Source organism: Rhinopithecus roxellana, chromosome 12, assembly GCF_007565055.1.
Source record: "Rhinopithecus roxellana isolate Shanxi Qingling chromosome 12, ASM756505v1, whole genome shotgun sequence".
Classification (NCBI taxonomy): Eukaryota; Metazoa; Chordata; class Mammalia; order Primates; family Cercopithecidae; genus Rhinopithecus; species Rhinopithecus roxellana.
In genome coordinates this window covers 105,131,416-105,143,546 of record NC_044560.1, presented here as the reverse complement: position 1 = coordinate 105,143,546, position 12,131 = coordinate 105,131,416, and the positions used below count along the sequence as shown (strand labels likewise).

Sequence of the window (12,131 nt, the reverse complement as noted above, 5' to 3'; positions counted from 1 at the left end):
ACCCGTCTCGGTCTCCCAAAGTGCTGGGATTATAGGTATGCGCCACCACGCCCAGCTATTTTTTTTATTTTTAGTAGAGACAGGGTTTCACCATGTTGGTCAGGCTGGTCTTAAACTCCTGACCTCAAGCAATCCACCTGCCTCAGCTTCCCAAAGTACTGGGATTACAGGCGTGAGCCACCGTGCCCAGCCCTCTTTTATTTTTATTTTTTGAGATAAGGTCTCACTCTGTTACCCAGGCTAGAGTGTAGTGGTGAGGTCACACCTCACCGCCGCTTCAAACTCCTGAGTTCAAGTGATCCTCCGGCCTCAGCCTCCCAAGTAGCTGGGACCACAGGCACGCATCACTGCACCCAGCTAATTTTTAAAAAATTTTTATTTATTTTTTAGTAGAGACAAAGTCTTGCTATGTTGCCCAGTCTGGTCTCAAACTCCTGAGCTCAAGCAATCCTCCTACCTTGGCCTCTCAAAGTGCTGGGATTACAGGTGTGAGCCAACGCATCCAGCCATAGCTCAGGTTTATCTACAAAAGCTGCACGCATCCTTAGCAATGCACACATTGGACTGCCTGTGATCTGAGACCTCCCACGGGGGTGGTTCTGGGAACATCCAGGATATTGTGACCTGTCCCACAGAGAGTCGGGAACTTACCTGAGGCCGTAAAGCAAACCCAGGGCCGATCCCGACCTCTATCAACATACCCCGAAGACCTGGTCCCGCAGGAAACTGCCCCGAGCCCCACCCTGTGCCCATACTCACCTCCCGACCAGTGAGGATGTGCCGAGCCAGCTTGACTTTGGCAAAGTTGCCCTTCCCGATGGTCCTCAGCAGGCGGTAGTTGCCCACGTGGGGCTGCTCCTCGGGACAGGAGGCGATGGAGTTCCGGCAACGGGCACCCAGTGAGCGGCTGGACCAGGACGGGCCTTTGTCCGAGGAGCGGCCACTGCCCAAGGTGCCATGCTGGGCAGGGGAGATGGAGCATGAGCTATCCAATCCCACCTTCCGTGGCACCCGTAGGCTGGTTAACTTGAGGCCTGGCTACTGACCCCTTTGGGGCCCTTTTCAAACTCAGGTCACAGAGAGCCAAGCATCCTTCATCTTTCCCTACAAAAAGATGCCTCCAGGAACAACAGCTCCCATGTCCCCCAAATCTGCAACATCCAGGACCCTAGGCATCAGACCCCTTCTTCAACCCTCACTGCAGTCTGACTACCACCAACTTCATCTTTTTTTTTTTTTCTTGGGATGGAGTCTTGCTCTGTCACCCAGGCTGGAGTGCAGTAGCACAATCTCAGCTCACTGCAACCTCCGCCTCCTGGGCTCAAGCCATTCTCCTGCCTCAGCCTCCCGAGTAGCTGGGATTACAGGTATGCACTATCATGCCTGGCTAATTTCTGTATTTTTAGTAGAGACGAGGTTTCACCATGTTGACTAGGCTGGTCTCAAACTCCTGACTCAAGTGATCCACCTGCCTCAGCCGTATAGATTACAGATGTGAGCCACCGCATCCAGACCCAACCTCCTTTTCTAATTACACACATACCTCAGAGATATTGCAAGTTTGGTTCCAGACCACCATAATAAAGCATATATTGCAAAAAAGTAATGCACATAAATCTTTTGGATTTCCAGTGCATATAAAAATTATGGGCCAGACAGCTGGGAGCAGTGGCTCACGCCTGTAATCCCAGCACTTTGGGAGGCCGAGGTGGGTGGATCACGAGGTCGGGAGTTCGAGACCAACCTGGCCAATATGGTGAAACCCCATCTCTACTAAAAAAATACAATAATTAGCCAGGTATGGTGGTAGACACCTGTAATCCCAGCTACTCAGGAGGCTGAGGCAGGAGAATCGCTTGAACCTAGGAGACGGAGGTTGTAGTGAGCCAAGAACACTCTACCTGTACTCCAGTCTGGGTGACAGGGTGAGACTTGGGTCTTAAAAAAAAAAGTCCAGGCGCGGTGGCTCACGCCTGTAATCCCAGCACTTTGGGAGGCCAAGGCAGGCGGATCATGAGGTCAGGAGATCGAGACCATCCTGGCTAACACGGTGAAACCCTGTCTCTACTAAAAATACAAAAAATTAGCCAGGCGTGGCAGCTTGCGCCTGTAGTCCCAGCTACTCAGGAGGCTGAGGCAGGAGAATGGCGTAAACCCGGAAGCCGGAGCTCACAGTGAGCCAAGATCGTACCACTGCACTCCAGCCTGGGCAACAGAGCGAGACTCTGTCTCAAAAAAAAAAAAAACTTATGGGCCAGGAGGGGTGGCTCATGTCTGTAATCCCAGCACTTTGGGAGGCCAAGGCAGGTGGATCACCTGAGGTCAGGAGTTTGAGACTAGCCTGGCTAACATGCGGAAACCCCGTCTCTACTAAAAATACAAAATTTAGCCGGACATGGTGATGCACACCTGTAATCCCAGCTACTCAGGAGGCTGAGGCAGGAGAATCGCTTGAACCAGGGAGGCGGAGGTTGCAGTGAGCTGAGATTGCGCCACTGCACTCCAGTCTGGGGGACAGAGTGGGACTCCATCTCAAAAAAAAAAGAAAGAAAGAAAGAAAAAATGTGTTTACACCATACTGTAGTCTACTAAGTGTGCAATAATAGCATTACAGCTATAAAAACAATGTACATACTTTAATTTTATAATACCTTATTGCTAAAAGATGCTAACAATCATCTGAACCTTCAGTGAATCACAATAAAAAAAATCATTGACGAGGTGGGAGGATCGCTTGAAGCCAGGGAGTTTGAGACCAGCCTCGGCAATGAAGTGATATGTCCACCTCTAGCAAAACGTAAAAAAAAAGAAAACCAGCTAGGCATAGTGGCATGTGCCTATAGTCCCAGCTACTCAGGGGACTGAGATGGGAAGATTACTTGAGTCCCAGGAGGTCGAGGCTGCAGTGAGCTATGATTACGGCACTGCACTCCAGCCTGGGCAACAGAGCAAGACCCTGTCTCTTTAAAAAAAAAAAAAAAAAAAAAGGCCGGGCGCGGTGGCTCAAGCCTGTAATCCCAGCACTTTGGGAGGCCGAGACGGGCGGATCACGAGGTCAGGAGATCAAGACCATGCTGGCTAACATGGTGAAACCCCGTCTCTACTAAAAATACAAAAAAAACTAGGCGGGCGAGGTGGCGGGCGCCTGTAGTCCCAGCTACTCAGGAGGCTGAGGCAAGAGAATGGCGTAAACCTGGGAGGCGGAGCTTGCAGTGAGCTGAGATCTGGCCACTGCACTCCAGTCCGGGCGACAGAGCGAGACTCCGCCTCAAAAAAAAAAAAAAAAAGGGCGGGCCGTGGTGGCTCAAGCCTGTAATCCCAGCATTTTGGGAGGCCAAGACAGGCGGATCAGGAGGTCAGGAGATCGAGACCATCCCGGCTAACACGGTGAAACCTTGTCTCTACTAAAAATACAAAAAACTAGCCAGGCAAGGTGGCGGGCACCTGTAGTCCCAGCTACTCAGGAGGCTGAGGCAGGAGAATGGCAGGAACCCGGGAGGCGGAGCTTGCAGTGAGCTGAGATCCGGCCACTGCACTCCAGCCTGGGCAACACAGCGAGACTCCGTCTCAAAAAAAAAAAAAAAGAAAAAACATCACTGATCACAGATCACCATAACAGCTATTATAATAATGATGAAAAAGTTTGAAATATTGTGTGAATTACCAAAATGCGACAGAGACATGAATGGTACACAGGCTGTTGGAAAAATGGAGGCTACAGGCTTGCTCAACACAGGGTAGTCAGAAACCTTCAATTCGTAGAAAACACAGTAATCTGTGAAGTTTGATAAGGCAAAGTGCGAAAAAGCAGGATATGCCTGTCCTGGAGCCTGGATCACCTCTGCGATATTTTGCTCTAAATGAGACTGCCCTCAACCCCAATCAACACTGACCTCAATCTGGACTCGAGGCTCCTCCTCCACCACCACTGGTCCTGACATGCTATTTGACCCATCGACTGTCTCCTCTCCAGCCACCAAATTCTACTTCAAACCCAAATGGCAACATTTGATTCCCAGTGGAATGCCCCTAACATTTTATCCCAATCACTGTTGCCCCAGATTGGACTCCAAACATTGTAACCAAGTCTTTTTGTTTGTTTGTTTTTTGGACAGAGTTTCGCTCTTGTTGCCCAGGCTGGAGTGCAGTGGCGGGATTTGGTTCACTGCAACCTCCACCTCCTGGGTTCAAGCAATTCTCCTGCCTCAGACTTCCCGAGTAGCTGGGATCACAGGCATGTGCCACCATGCCTGGCTAAGTTTGTATTTTTAGTAGGAACGGAGTTTCATCATGTTGGCTAGGTTGGTCTTGAACTCCCGACCTCAAGTGATCCACCCACCTCGGCCTCCCAAAGTGCTGGGATTACAGGCGTGAGACACCACCCCCTGCGGATAACCAAGTCTTTCACTGGCCCTGAGACCTGGCTGAATCCCTGTTATCCTCCTTCCATGGGAAACATTGTTGCTTCTGCCACCCCCCAAAAAACCCAGGGTCTGAGCAGCCCCTGACTTGCTGTCTCCCACACCATGGCTTCTCTCCTCCGGATGTTCTGTTCCTACTGTCCTGCCCCTCCCTGCCTCTCTCCCCCACAGGTCACCCGCCTGCTCCAAGCTGCCCTGGCCTGATTGGAAGCCCCAGGGACTGTGTCTCCCTTTCAGGGCTGGGACTCAGGGTGCCGGGACTCGGGGTGCCTGAGGCCCCCTGCCAAGGCAGTTCTGCCTGTGCCCTTCCAGCTGGGAGTGGGAAGCAGGAGGACAACAGGAGGGGAGGAAGAAAGGCCAGGAGGCTGATAGGCTGGTGTCCCAAGTCTCTGAGAAAGGCACTGCCGGGCCACTTGATAGCAACAACTAACATTTAATTAATGTTGGTCATTGATGCAATATGAGGCCATTACCACACTATCATCTCCACTTTACAGGTGGGGAAACTGAGGTCCAGACCCAAGATCTGAACCCAAACAGCTTCCGCTAGTCTTTTTTTTTTTTTTTTGATGGGGCTTCACTCTTGTTGCCCAGGCTGGAGTGCAGTGGCGCCATCTCAACTCACTGCAATCTCCACCTCCCAGGTTCAAGCAATTCTCCTGCCTCAGCCTCCCGAGTAGCTGGGATTACAGGTGCCCACCACCACGCCTGGCTAATTTTTGTATTTTTAGTAAAGACTACTACCATGTTGGCCAGGCTGGTCTTGAACTCCTGACCTCAAGTGATCCGTCTGCCTCAGTCTCCTAAAGTGCTGGGATTACAGGGGTAAGCCACCATGCCCTGTAGTTTTCACCAGTCTTGATGCTCTTCTCTGTTACAACACCACACTGCCTCTCACACCTGAACCTTTTTTGTTTTTTTGAGACAGGATCTTGCTCTGTTGCCCAGGCTGAAGTGCAGTGGTGCAATCAAGGCTCACTGCAGCCTCAACTGCCTGGGTTCAAGCAGCTCCTCCCACCTCAGGCTCCCGAGTAACTGAGACCACAGGAGTGCCCCACGACACACAGCGAATTTTTAAATATTTTTGTAGAGATGGAGTCTTGTTATGTTGCCCGGGCTAGTCTTCAGCTCCCAGGCTCAAGCCATCCTCCTGCCTGGGTCTCCCAAAGTGCTGGGATTATAGGTGTGAGCTACCACGTTGGGTCATGAACCATTTCTACAAAGCAGCTCATGCTATGGACCAAGTCCTGTGTAAACAGGCAACTCGCCTACACTTGATTCCTGCAGTAGCCCAGTGAGTGACTCCATGTTCCAGCAGAGAAACGGAGCCTTGGAGAGGGAAGATGCTACATAAAGGTCACACAGTCCATTCACAGGGGCAGAAAGACAATCTCCCCACGGCTGGGCAGTTCCAACCACCACGGCCAGGGCTCCAACCATGCGTCTGCCACTGCCTGCCGTGCCCTCACCCTGGCCTCCAATGTGGGTCCAATTATGATCTGCAGTCTCCAGATGGGGACCCCCAGGCTCAGGTAGGGGGAGCCCCTCCCCCAAGGTCACAGGGCAGATGGAGCAGAGTGCTGGGATGCGAACCCCAGCCTGTTGATTCCTCTTGAGTGCTGAGCCAGGCTTCCCCACTGCTCCAGGCTTCCTCCCGGCAGAGACCAGGGAGGCAGGTGGAGATCCTGGAGATAAGGCCTCCGATCCCCACCGAGATAAGGACCTGGAGAAGAACCCCCGTCAGGTGGCACCAGGGCAGCCAGCTGGAGGTGGGATGGCACCACATTGAAGGCAGCATGGCTGAGGGACCCCTGCGAGGGGCAGCTGGGGCAGTGGGTGACAAAGCCCCTGGGGGCCGGGGGTGGGAGCTAAAATTGGCCTGCACCACCAGCTGGCCTGGCTCCCTCTCGCCCGGCTGGCGCCCCAACACCCAGGCCTGTTGCTAGGGAACCTGGGGAGGCTGGCCCCCTGGTGGGGGGCCCTGGAACTTGGGGTGGGGGAGCATGACCCTATGTGGCTGTAGCCATGGTAACCAGGTAACAGGAGAGGGGGCTGCAACCTCCCATTCCAGAGGCAGGCAGGTGACTCCCCATCAGGACTGACAGGCAGGTCTTAGTGACAAGAGTTGGAGGAGAGAAAAGGGGATTAGCCATCCTCAAATCCGCACCATGCACGCATCTTAACAACCCAGGGAACAGCAAGTCGTCATCAGGCGTTCCACTTAACAGACAAGGAAACCAAGGCTCAGAGAGGTGAGGTTACTTGCCCGAGGTCACACAGCCAGGGAGGGACAGAAGCAGGATATGAACCCAAGTTTATCTGAACAATTAAACTAGCACTAATAACCACAACAGCCACGACACATGCCAGGCCCTGTGCACCTTAGTCACATCACGTCATTGGCTCCTGCAAACATCCCTAACAGCGGAGGGCCATCAGCAACCCGATTTAGAGATAAGGAAACTGAGGCTGCAAGCTGGGAGTGAATCTGCAGCCTCACTCAACAACTAATAACAGCCCTGAGCTGAGAATCCACGGGCCGTCTGACTCATACCCACAGCCACAATAGCAGCTGGCATTTGTGGAGTGCTTCCTAGGTGCCAGGCTTCGCCTGAATCGAGTAAGCCAAGGAGGCACTCAAGCGGTCACCCCTATTTTCCAGGGCAGGAAACTGAGGCTCAGAAAGGGAGAACTGGTTTTCTGAGGACACAAGGCAAACCAGCTGGCCATGCCAGCATTGGAACCCAGGACTGTGGAGTCCCTAGCACCTCACTGTAGATTGTAGTGACCAAGGAGCAGAGGTGGTGGGCATTTCATTAGACTCCACATTGGAGTTCTGGCCCATAGTGATGATAGGGGTGGTCTTTGTGAGGGAGGGATCTGCAAGATGAGGAAGGGACAGATATAAATCTCTGATGGTGTGTGTGTGCGGGGGGCCGGTCTGTCAGAGGTGAGGGAAACAGGGGGAAGGGGAACAGGGACCTGGCAGAAGGATTTGGAGAAAGACACAAAGATCCCAGCTGGGGAGACGTCTAGGATTGGGTGGTGGGCAGGTCTTTGGAAGTGATCAGAGTGATCAGAGACACAGGAGATGGGGAGGGGCCTCCCTGGGACTCTCTGGGAAACAGTGTAGGGGCAGGGGGCGCCTGGGAATGGTGGAAAGTGATAAAGCCATTGGGGCAGTGGAAGTCAGAGGCCAGGAATCCCTGGGTCTTGGGAAGCTCCTAGGAGTCAGAGAAGGGGGTTTCTAGGAGCAGTCCTTGAAACTAGAGAAAGGTCTGGGGGGCCTGGAAGTATGGGGTAGGGGTTTCTTGGGCAAGGAGCAGCACAGACAAATAAAGGCGGAGCCCTGGGGGAGGTCAAGGGGTCTAGAAATTTGGGGAGAAGGCTTCCAACAGATTGACCCCAAGGGAAAAGGGCTTGAAGCCAGGGCAAGATGAGGGGCTTGAAGTCAGGGCAAGATGAGAGGCTTCAGGTCCAGGAGTTTTCTGGAAGAAGGATCTGGGGCCAGGCCCTGTAGCTGAGGAAGGCCTCTGAAGCTGAGGAGGGGGCTTCCTTGGGAGGCCAGACCCCCAGCAAGGAAGGAGGAGGTACTGGGGCAGGAGAAAGGACGGTGGTTTGTGGGGAAGGGGCCTGAGTTTGGCCTAGCATGGGGTCGAGAGGTTGGGGGTTGGGGAAGGGGCTTGCCTGAAGCTGAGAAGTTGATAGAGGGCGGATGAGGCCTGGAGTCAGACTGGTCCAGGGCCTAGAAATACGAGCCTTGGTGAGGTGGGGGCCTGGAAGTTGGAGGCCAAGGCTTCCTGGGAGAGGAAGAGACCAGAAAGGGTCCAGGTGGCATCTGGGGGCCCCGGAGCGCTGGGATCTAGGGACAGAGCTGCGTGGAAGATGGGGACCAGGCCTGGGACAGGAGAGACCTTGAAGAAGCCAGAAAAGGGCCGGGGCCCAGGAGAGGTGGAAATCAGCTTCCTGCCAGAGGCTGCCCACAGGCGCCCCGGGTGCGTCCTGGAGGGGCAGAGGACTGGCAATGAGAGAAGGGGGGCTCCTGGGGAGCCGGCACCCAGCCCCAGATAGGGAAGGCCAGAGCCACAGGCAGGACTGGGCCAGGCCCTGCTGGGAGAGCCAGGGCCGGGCCTTGGGGGGTCGGTCAGGGGCCCTGCAAATCCGGGAGGGGGCGAGGTGTCGGACGCGGACAGCCTGGAGGGGAAAGGGCTTAGCACGCGCGAGAGAAGGGAGGGGCTCCTGGAAGCAGGGGAGGGGGCTTCCTGGAGGGAACAGACCCGAGCGGAAGCGGTCTGCACGGGGACAAGAGAGGGGTCCCGAGAGAGGGGCGCCCCCAGGGGTCGGGCTGGGCTGGAAAAGGTGGGGAGGGCCGAGAGGCCTGGAAGTCTGGGAGGGGTCGAGAGGTGACGAGCTGGGTCGAGCCCAGGAAACGAGGGTAGGGGCTCGCGGGGCGAGGGGCACAGCGGGGCGAAGGGTTTGGCGGCTGGACCCAGCCAGGGCTCCCCAAGGGGCCGGGCCCCACTCACCGTGTCCGAGTTCCGATCGTTGCCCGGGGCCAGCACCGTCCGCGAAGACATCTTCTCCGGGTCCCGGGGGGCAGGGGCGGCCGGGTGGGGGGGGCGGGGGTCCCAGGGTCCCCTCTCTTCCCCTCCCCCCCCGCCGGCCTGGGGACGCGAGCTCAAAAGCTGGGCGCCAAGAACGCCCGGGTCCGCGCCGCGGGAGAGAGGACAGGGCGGGGGAGGGGAAGGGACCCCGAGGGTCCTAGTGGCCCCGTGCAGCGGGGACCCCGGGCGCCATGGGGGCGGCGGGCAGGCGGGCGGGCGGGGGCCGCGGAGGGGGCGCGGAGCCGGCCCAGGCGGCGGCGGAGGGAGGCGGTGGAGGGGCTGGGGAGGTAGGAAGGGACGTCAGGGGGAGGGGCGGGCAGGGCGGGGCACCGGGACCCCGCCCCCCGCCGCCTGCCCTTAAAGGCGCAGGCCCGGGCTGGTCCGGGGCGCCGGGGGCGGAGGCGGGTCTGGGCGCGCCGGCGGGGAGCGTGTTCTCGCCCAGGAGGAGAGGCGCACTAGAGAGGAGAGAAGGGGAGAGAGAGACCGGGGCAGAGCGCCAGAGACGCAGAGAGAGAGATCGAGAGGCGTAGAGATAAAGAGACACAAAGAGAGAGAGACGAGTTACAAAAGGGTGGAGAGAGAGGCGCAAGGAGATGAACGGAGCGCCAGAGGACAGAGAGGGAGAGACGCAGGGACACGGAGACAGAGAGACCCAGAGACACAGAGGGACAAAGACTAAGAGAGACCCCCCCACACACACAAGTAGAGACAAAGAGATACAGAGACGCAGAGATCTGTGAAGAGATGGAGATAAAGGGACTGGTCCAGAGAAGCCCCCAGAGGCGCTGCCCACATTGTCCCTCCTCCTGGTCCATTCTCTCCCCAGATGGCGGAGGGCGGGGGAAGCTCTCCCCTCGGAGGCCTAAGGGTGGGGTGGGTCAAGGGGATGGTGTGCGGGGGTTGGCCAATGCTGAGGGCTCAGCGACCTCCCTAGTCAGGCCGCCTCCACCAACCCACATAGCTCTAGACCCCCAGGTTGGGGCTGCAGTATCCTTCCTCTGCACCCCAGCTGGGGACCATCTCTGTCCACCTGTATGACCCAGGGCAAGTACTTGCCCTTTCTGGGCTTCACTTTCCCAGTTTGTAAAGTGAGAGGAAGAATCCGTGTGTTGCTCACTGGCAGGTGCGAAGGAACCCTGTGCAGGTATTCGCCTGCAGGGCATGGCCACTCCCCATGCGGGCAGACGGAGACCAGAGAGGGCAAAGGCCTCTCGGAGGCCACACAGCGCTGTGGGGACCATCCACAAGAAAGACGGGCATTACATAGTCTTGGCCTGGGAGTCACACGGTTTTGGGAAGGGGTCTGTGCCCTGCCTTCGTCTATCTGAGGCCTACTTTCCTGACCCTCAGTTTCCCCTTCTAAAACAGCAGTGTGCTGGATCTGGCTGGAGCAAGCTGATTGTTATGTCTCAGGAATTTTGGAACTGGTTGTTAAACACGGCCATTATTAAAAATTAAATTATGCAAACATACAATTAAATTATATTAAAAGTCCAGGTAATACATACTCATCACGTCCTAATTATCTTACTACATTTGCCATTATCTGTGATCTTGAGGTTACTTACGTCTATTGTAGCTGCACAGTAAAAGTGCTATATAATGGGGGACAAAAATGCCTTGTGACATCACCTTGGTAGCTTGAAATTAGCCGTGGTGGGAATATTTACACCATGGAAATTGGCAAATGCTACAAATTAAGGCTCCCCACCCCCACCTGCAGAGAGCTGGGGGTGTTTTGTTTTGCTTCGCTATGTTTTGTTTTTGAGACAGGGTCTCACTGCATCACCCAGGCTAGAGTGCAGTGGTGCGATTATGGCTCACTGCAGCCTGGACATCCCGGGCTCAAGCAATCCTCCCAGCTCAGCCCCACCGAGTCGCTGGGACTACAGGTGTGCATCATCATCACGCCCAGCTAATTTTTTGTAGCCATATTGCCCAGGCTGATCTCCAACTCTCAAGCTCAAGCAATTCTCCCGCTTCGGTCTGAGTGCTGGGATTACCCTGCACTCAGCCAAAAGCTGGTTGTGAAACAGCAGCACAGCACTGCTTCATACTATCAGTAACACAGACTCATGGCAGCTGCCCTTGCGCCAGGCTCTGAGCACTTTCTCCTTTCTGCCACCCCAGGAGGTAGGGAGCATCTTTATCAGTCCCATTTACAGATGAGGAAACAGAGGCCCAAGGAAGGGAGAAACGTCGCACGTTGAAGGTCACACGGCAAATTAGTGGCAGGGCTACGATTTGAATCCAAGTGCTCCCAAGTTCCCAAACTTGGAGCCTCTCTCAACCACTGTAGTTTCCTGTCTCCAAATAATAATAGCAGCAACCTCAGGCTGCTACTATTCTTATTTGTCAATTTGTTTATATTTATTTGTTATTTTAATTTGTTACTACTAACAAATCAATGAGAATCTGTCAGTAAAGTGCTTCACAGGGGGCCAGATTCAAAATTCGTATGTGGGAACATTATTATTACTATTTGGCAAATGTGGCCCGAGGAGTCTCAGGGACAGTGGCAGAGAGGGAGGAGTTCTGGGGTAGTGTTCTAGAAGTACTGTGATCCCAGGGACGCTGCAGGGTGAAAGTGGGGGTCTTGGGGGTGGGCTAGAGGGGCTGAGCGCCGCCAACCCCTTCCCTCCATTGGCGCTGAGAGCTGCAGTTCTACCATGCACCACACGGGGGCAGCCGATCACCTCCCTACACGCGCCCCACACACACCAGGGTCCACCCCTGCCCTCCCTTCCCCAGCAGCCTCCCCACCCGATTTCCCAGACGCGCAGGGACTGAGGCTTACAGAGAGGGAGGCTGCAAAGTGGATGAACCTTGAAAACAGCATGTTTAGCGAAAGAAGTCAGATGCAAAAGATCACTTATTGTATGCTTCCATTCACATGAAATATTCAGAATTGGCAAATCCATAGACAGAAAGTAGATTAATGGTTGCCAGGGGTTGCAGGAGGGGGAATGAGAAGTGACCGCTGATAGCTACCAGGTTTATTTTTGGGGTGATGAGAATGTTCTGGAATTAGATAGTGGTGACGCTTGCTGCAGCCTTGTGAATATACTAAAACCTACCGAACTCTGTTTGAAAAGGGCGAATCTTT

The 12,131-nt window shown here is 54.9% G+C and overlaps 1 protein-coding gene across 3 annotated transcripts in view; it reads right to left on the bottom strand.

Annotated features, from left to right (window-relative positions):
* The window catches only part of MARK4 (microtubule affinity regulating kinase 4), a 55,695-nt gene extending 46,372 nt beyond the window's left edge, over positions 1-9,323 (bottom strand). For 2 of the 3 annotated variants that reach the window (XM_010377492.2, XM_010377495.2), the window contains exons 1-2: positions 8,948-9,323; positions 760-960 (exon numbers count right to left, since the gene is read on the bottom strand). In XM_010377492.2, the coding sequence (XP_010375794.1) occupies positions 760-960; positions 8,948-8,998 (252 nt within the window). In that variant the 5' untranslated portion in view covers positions 8,999-9,323. The remainder of the gene's footprint in view (positions 1-759; positions 961-8,947) is intronic. The other variant, XM_010377493.2, reaches the window with a different exon arrangement.
* Between the last annotated feature and the right edge of the window lie 2,808 nt (positions 9,324-12,131).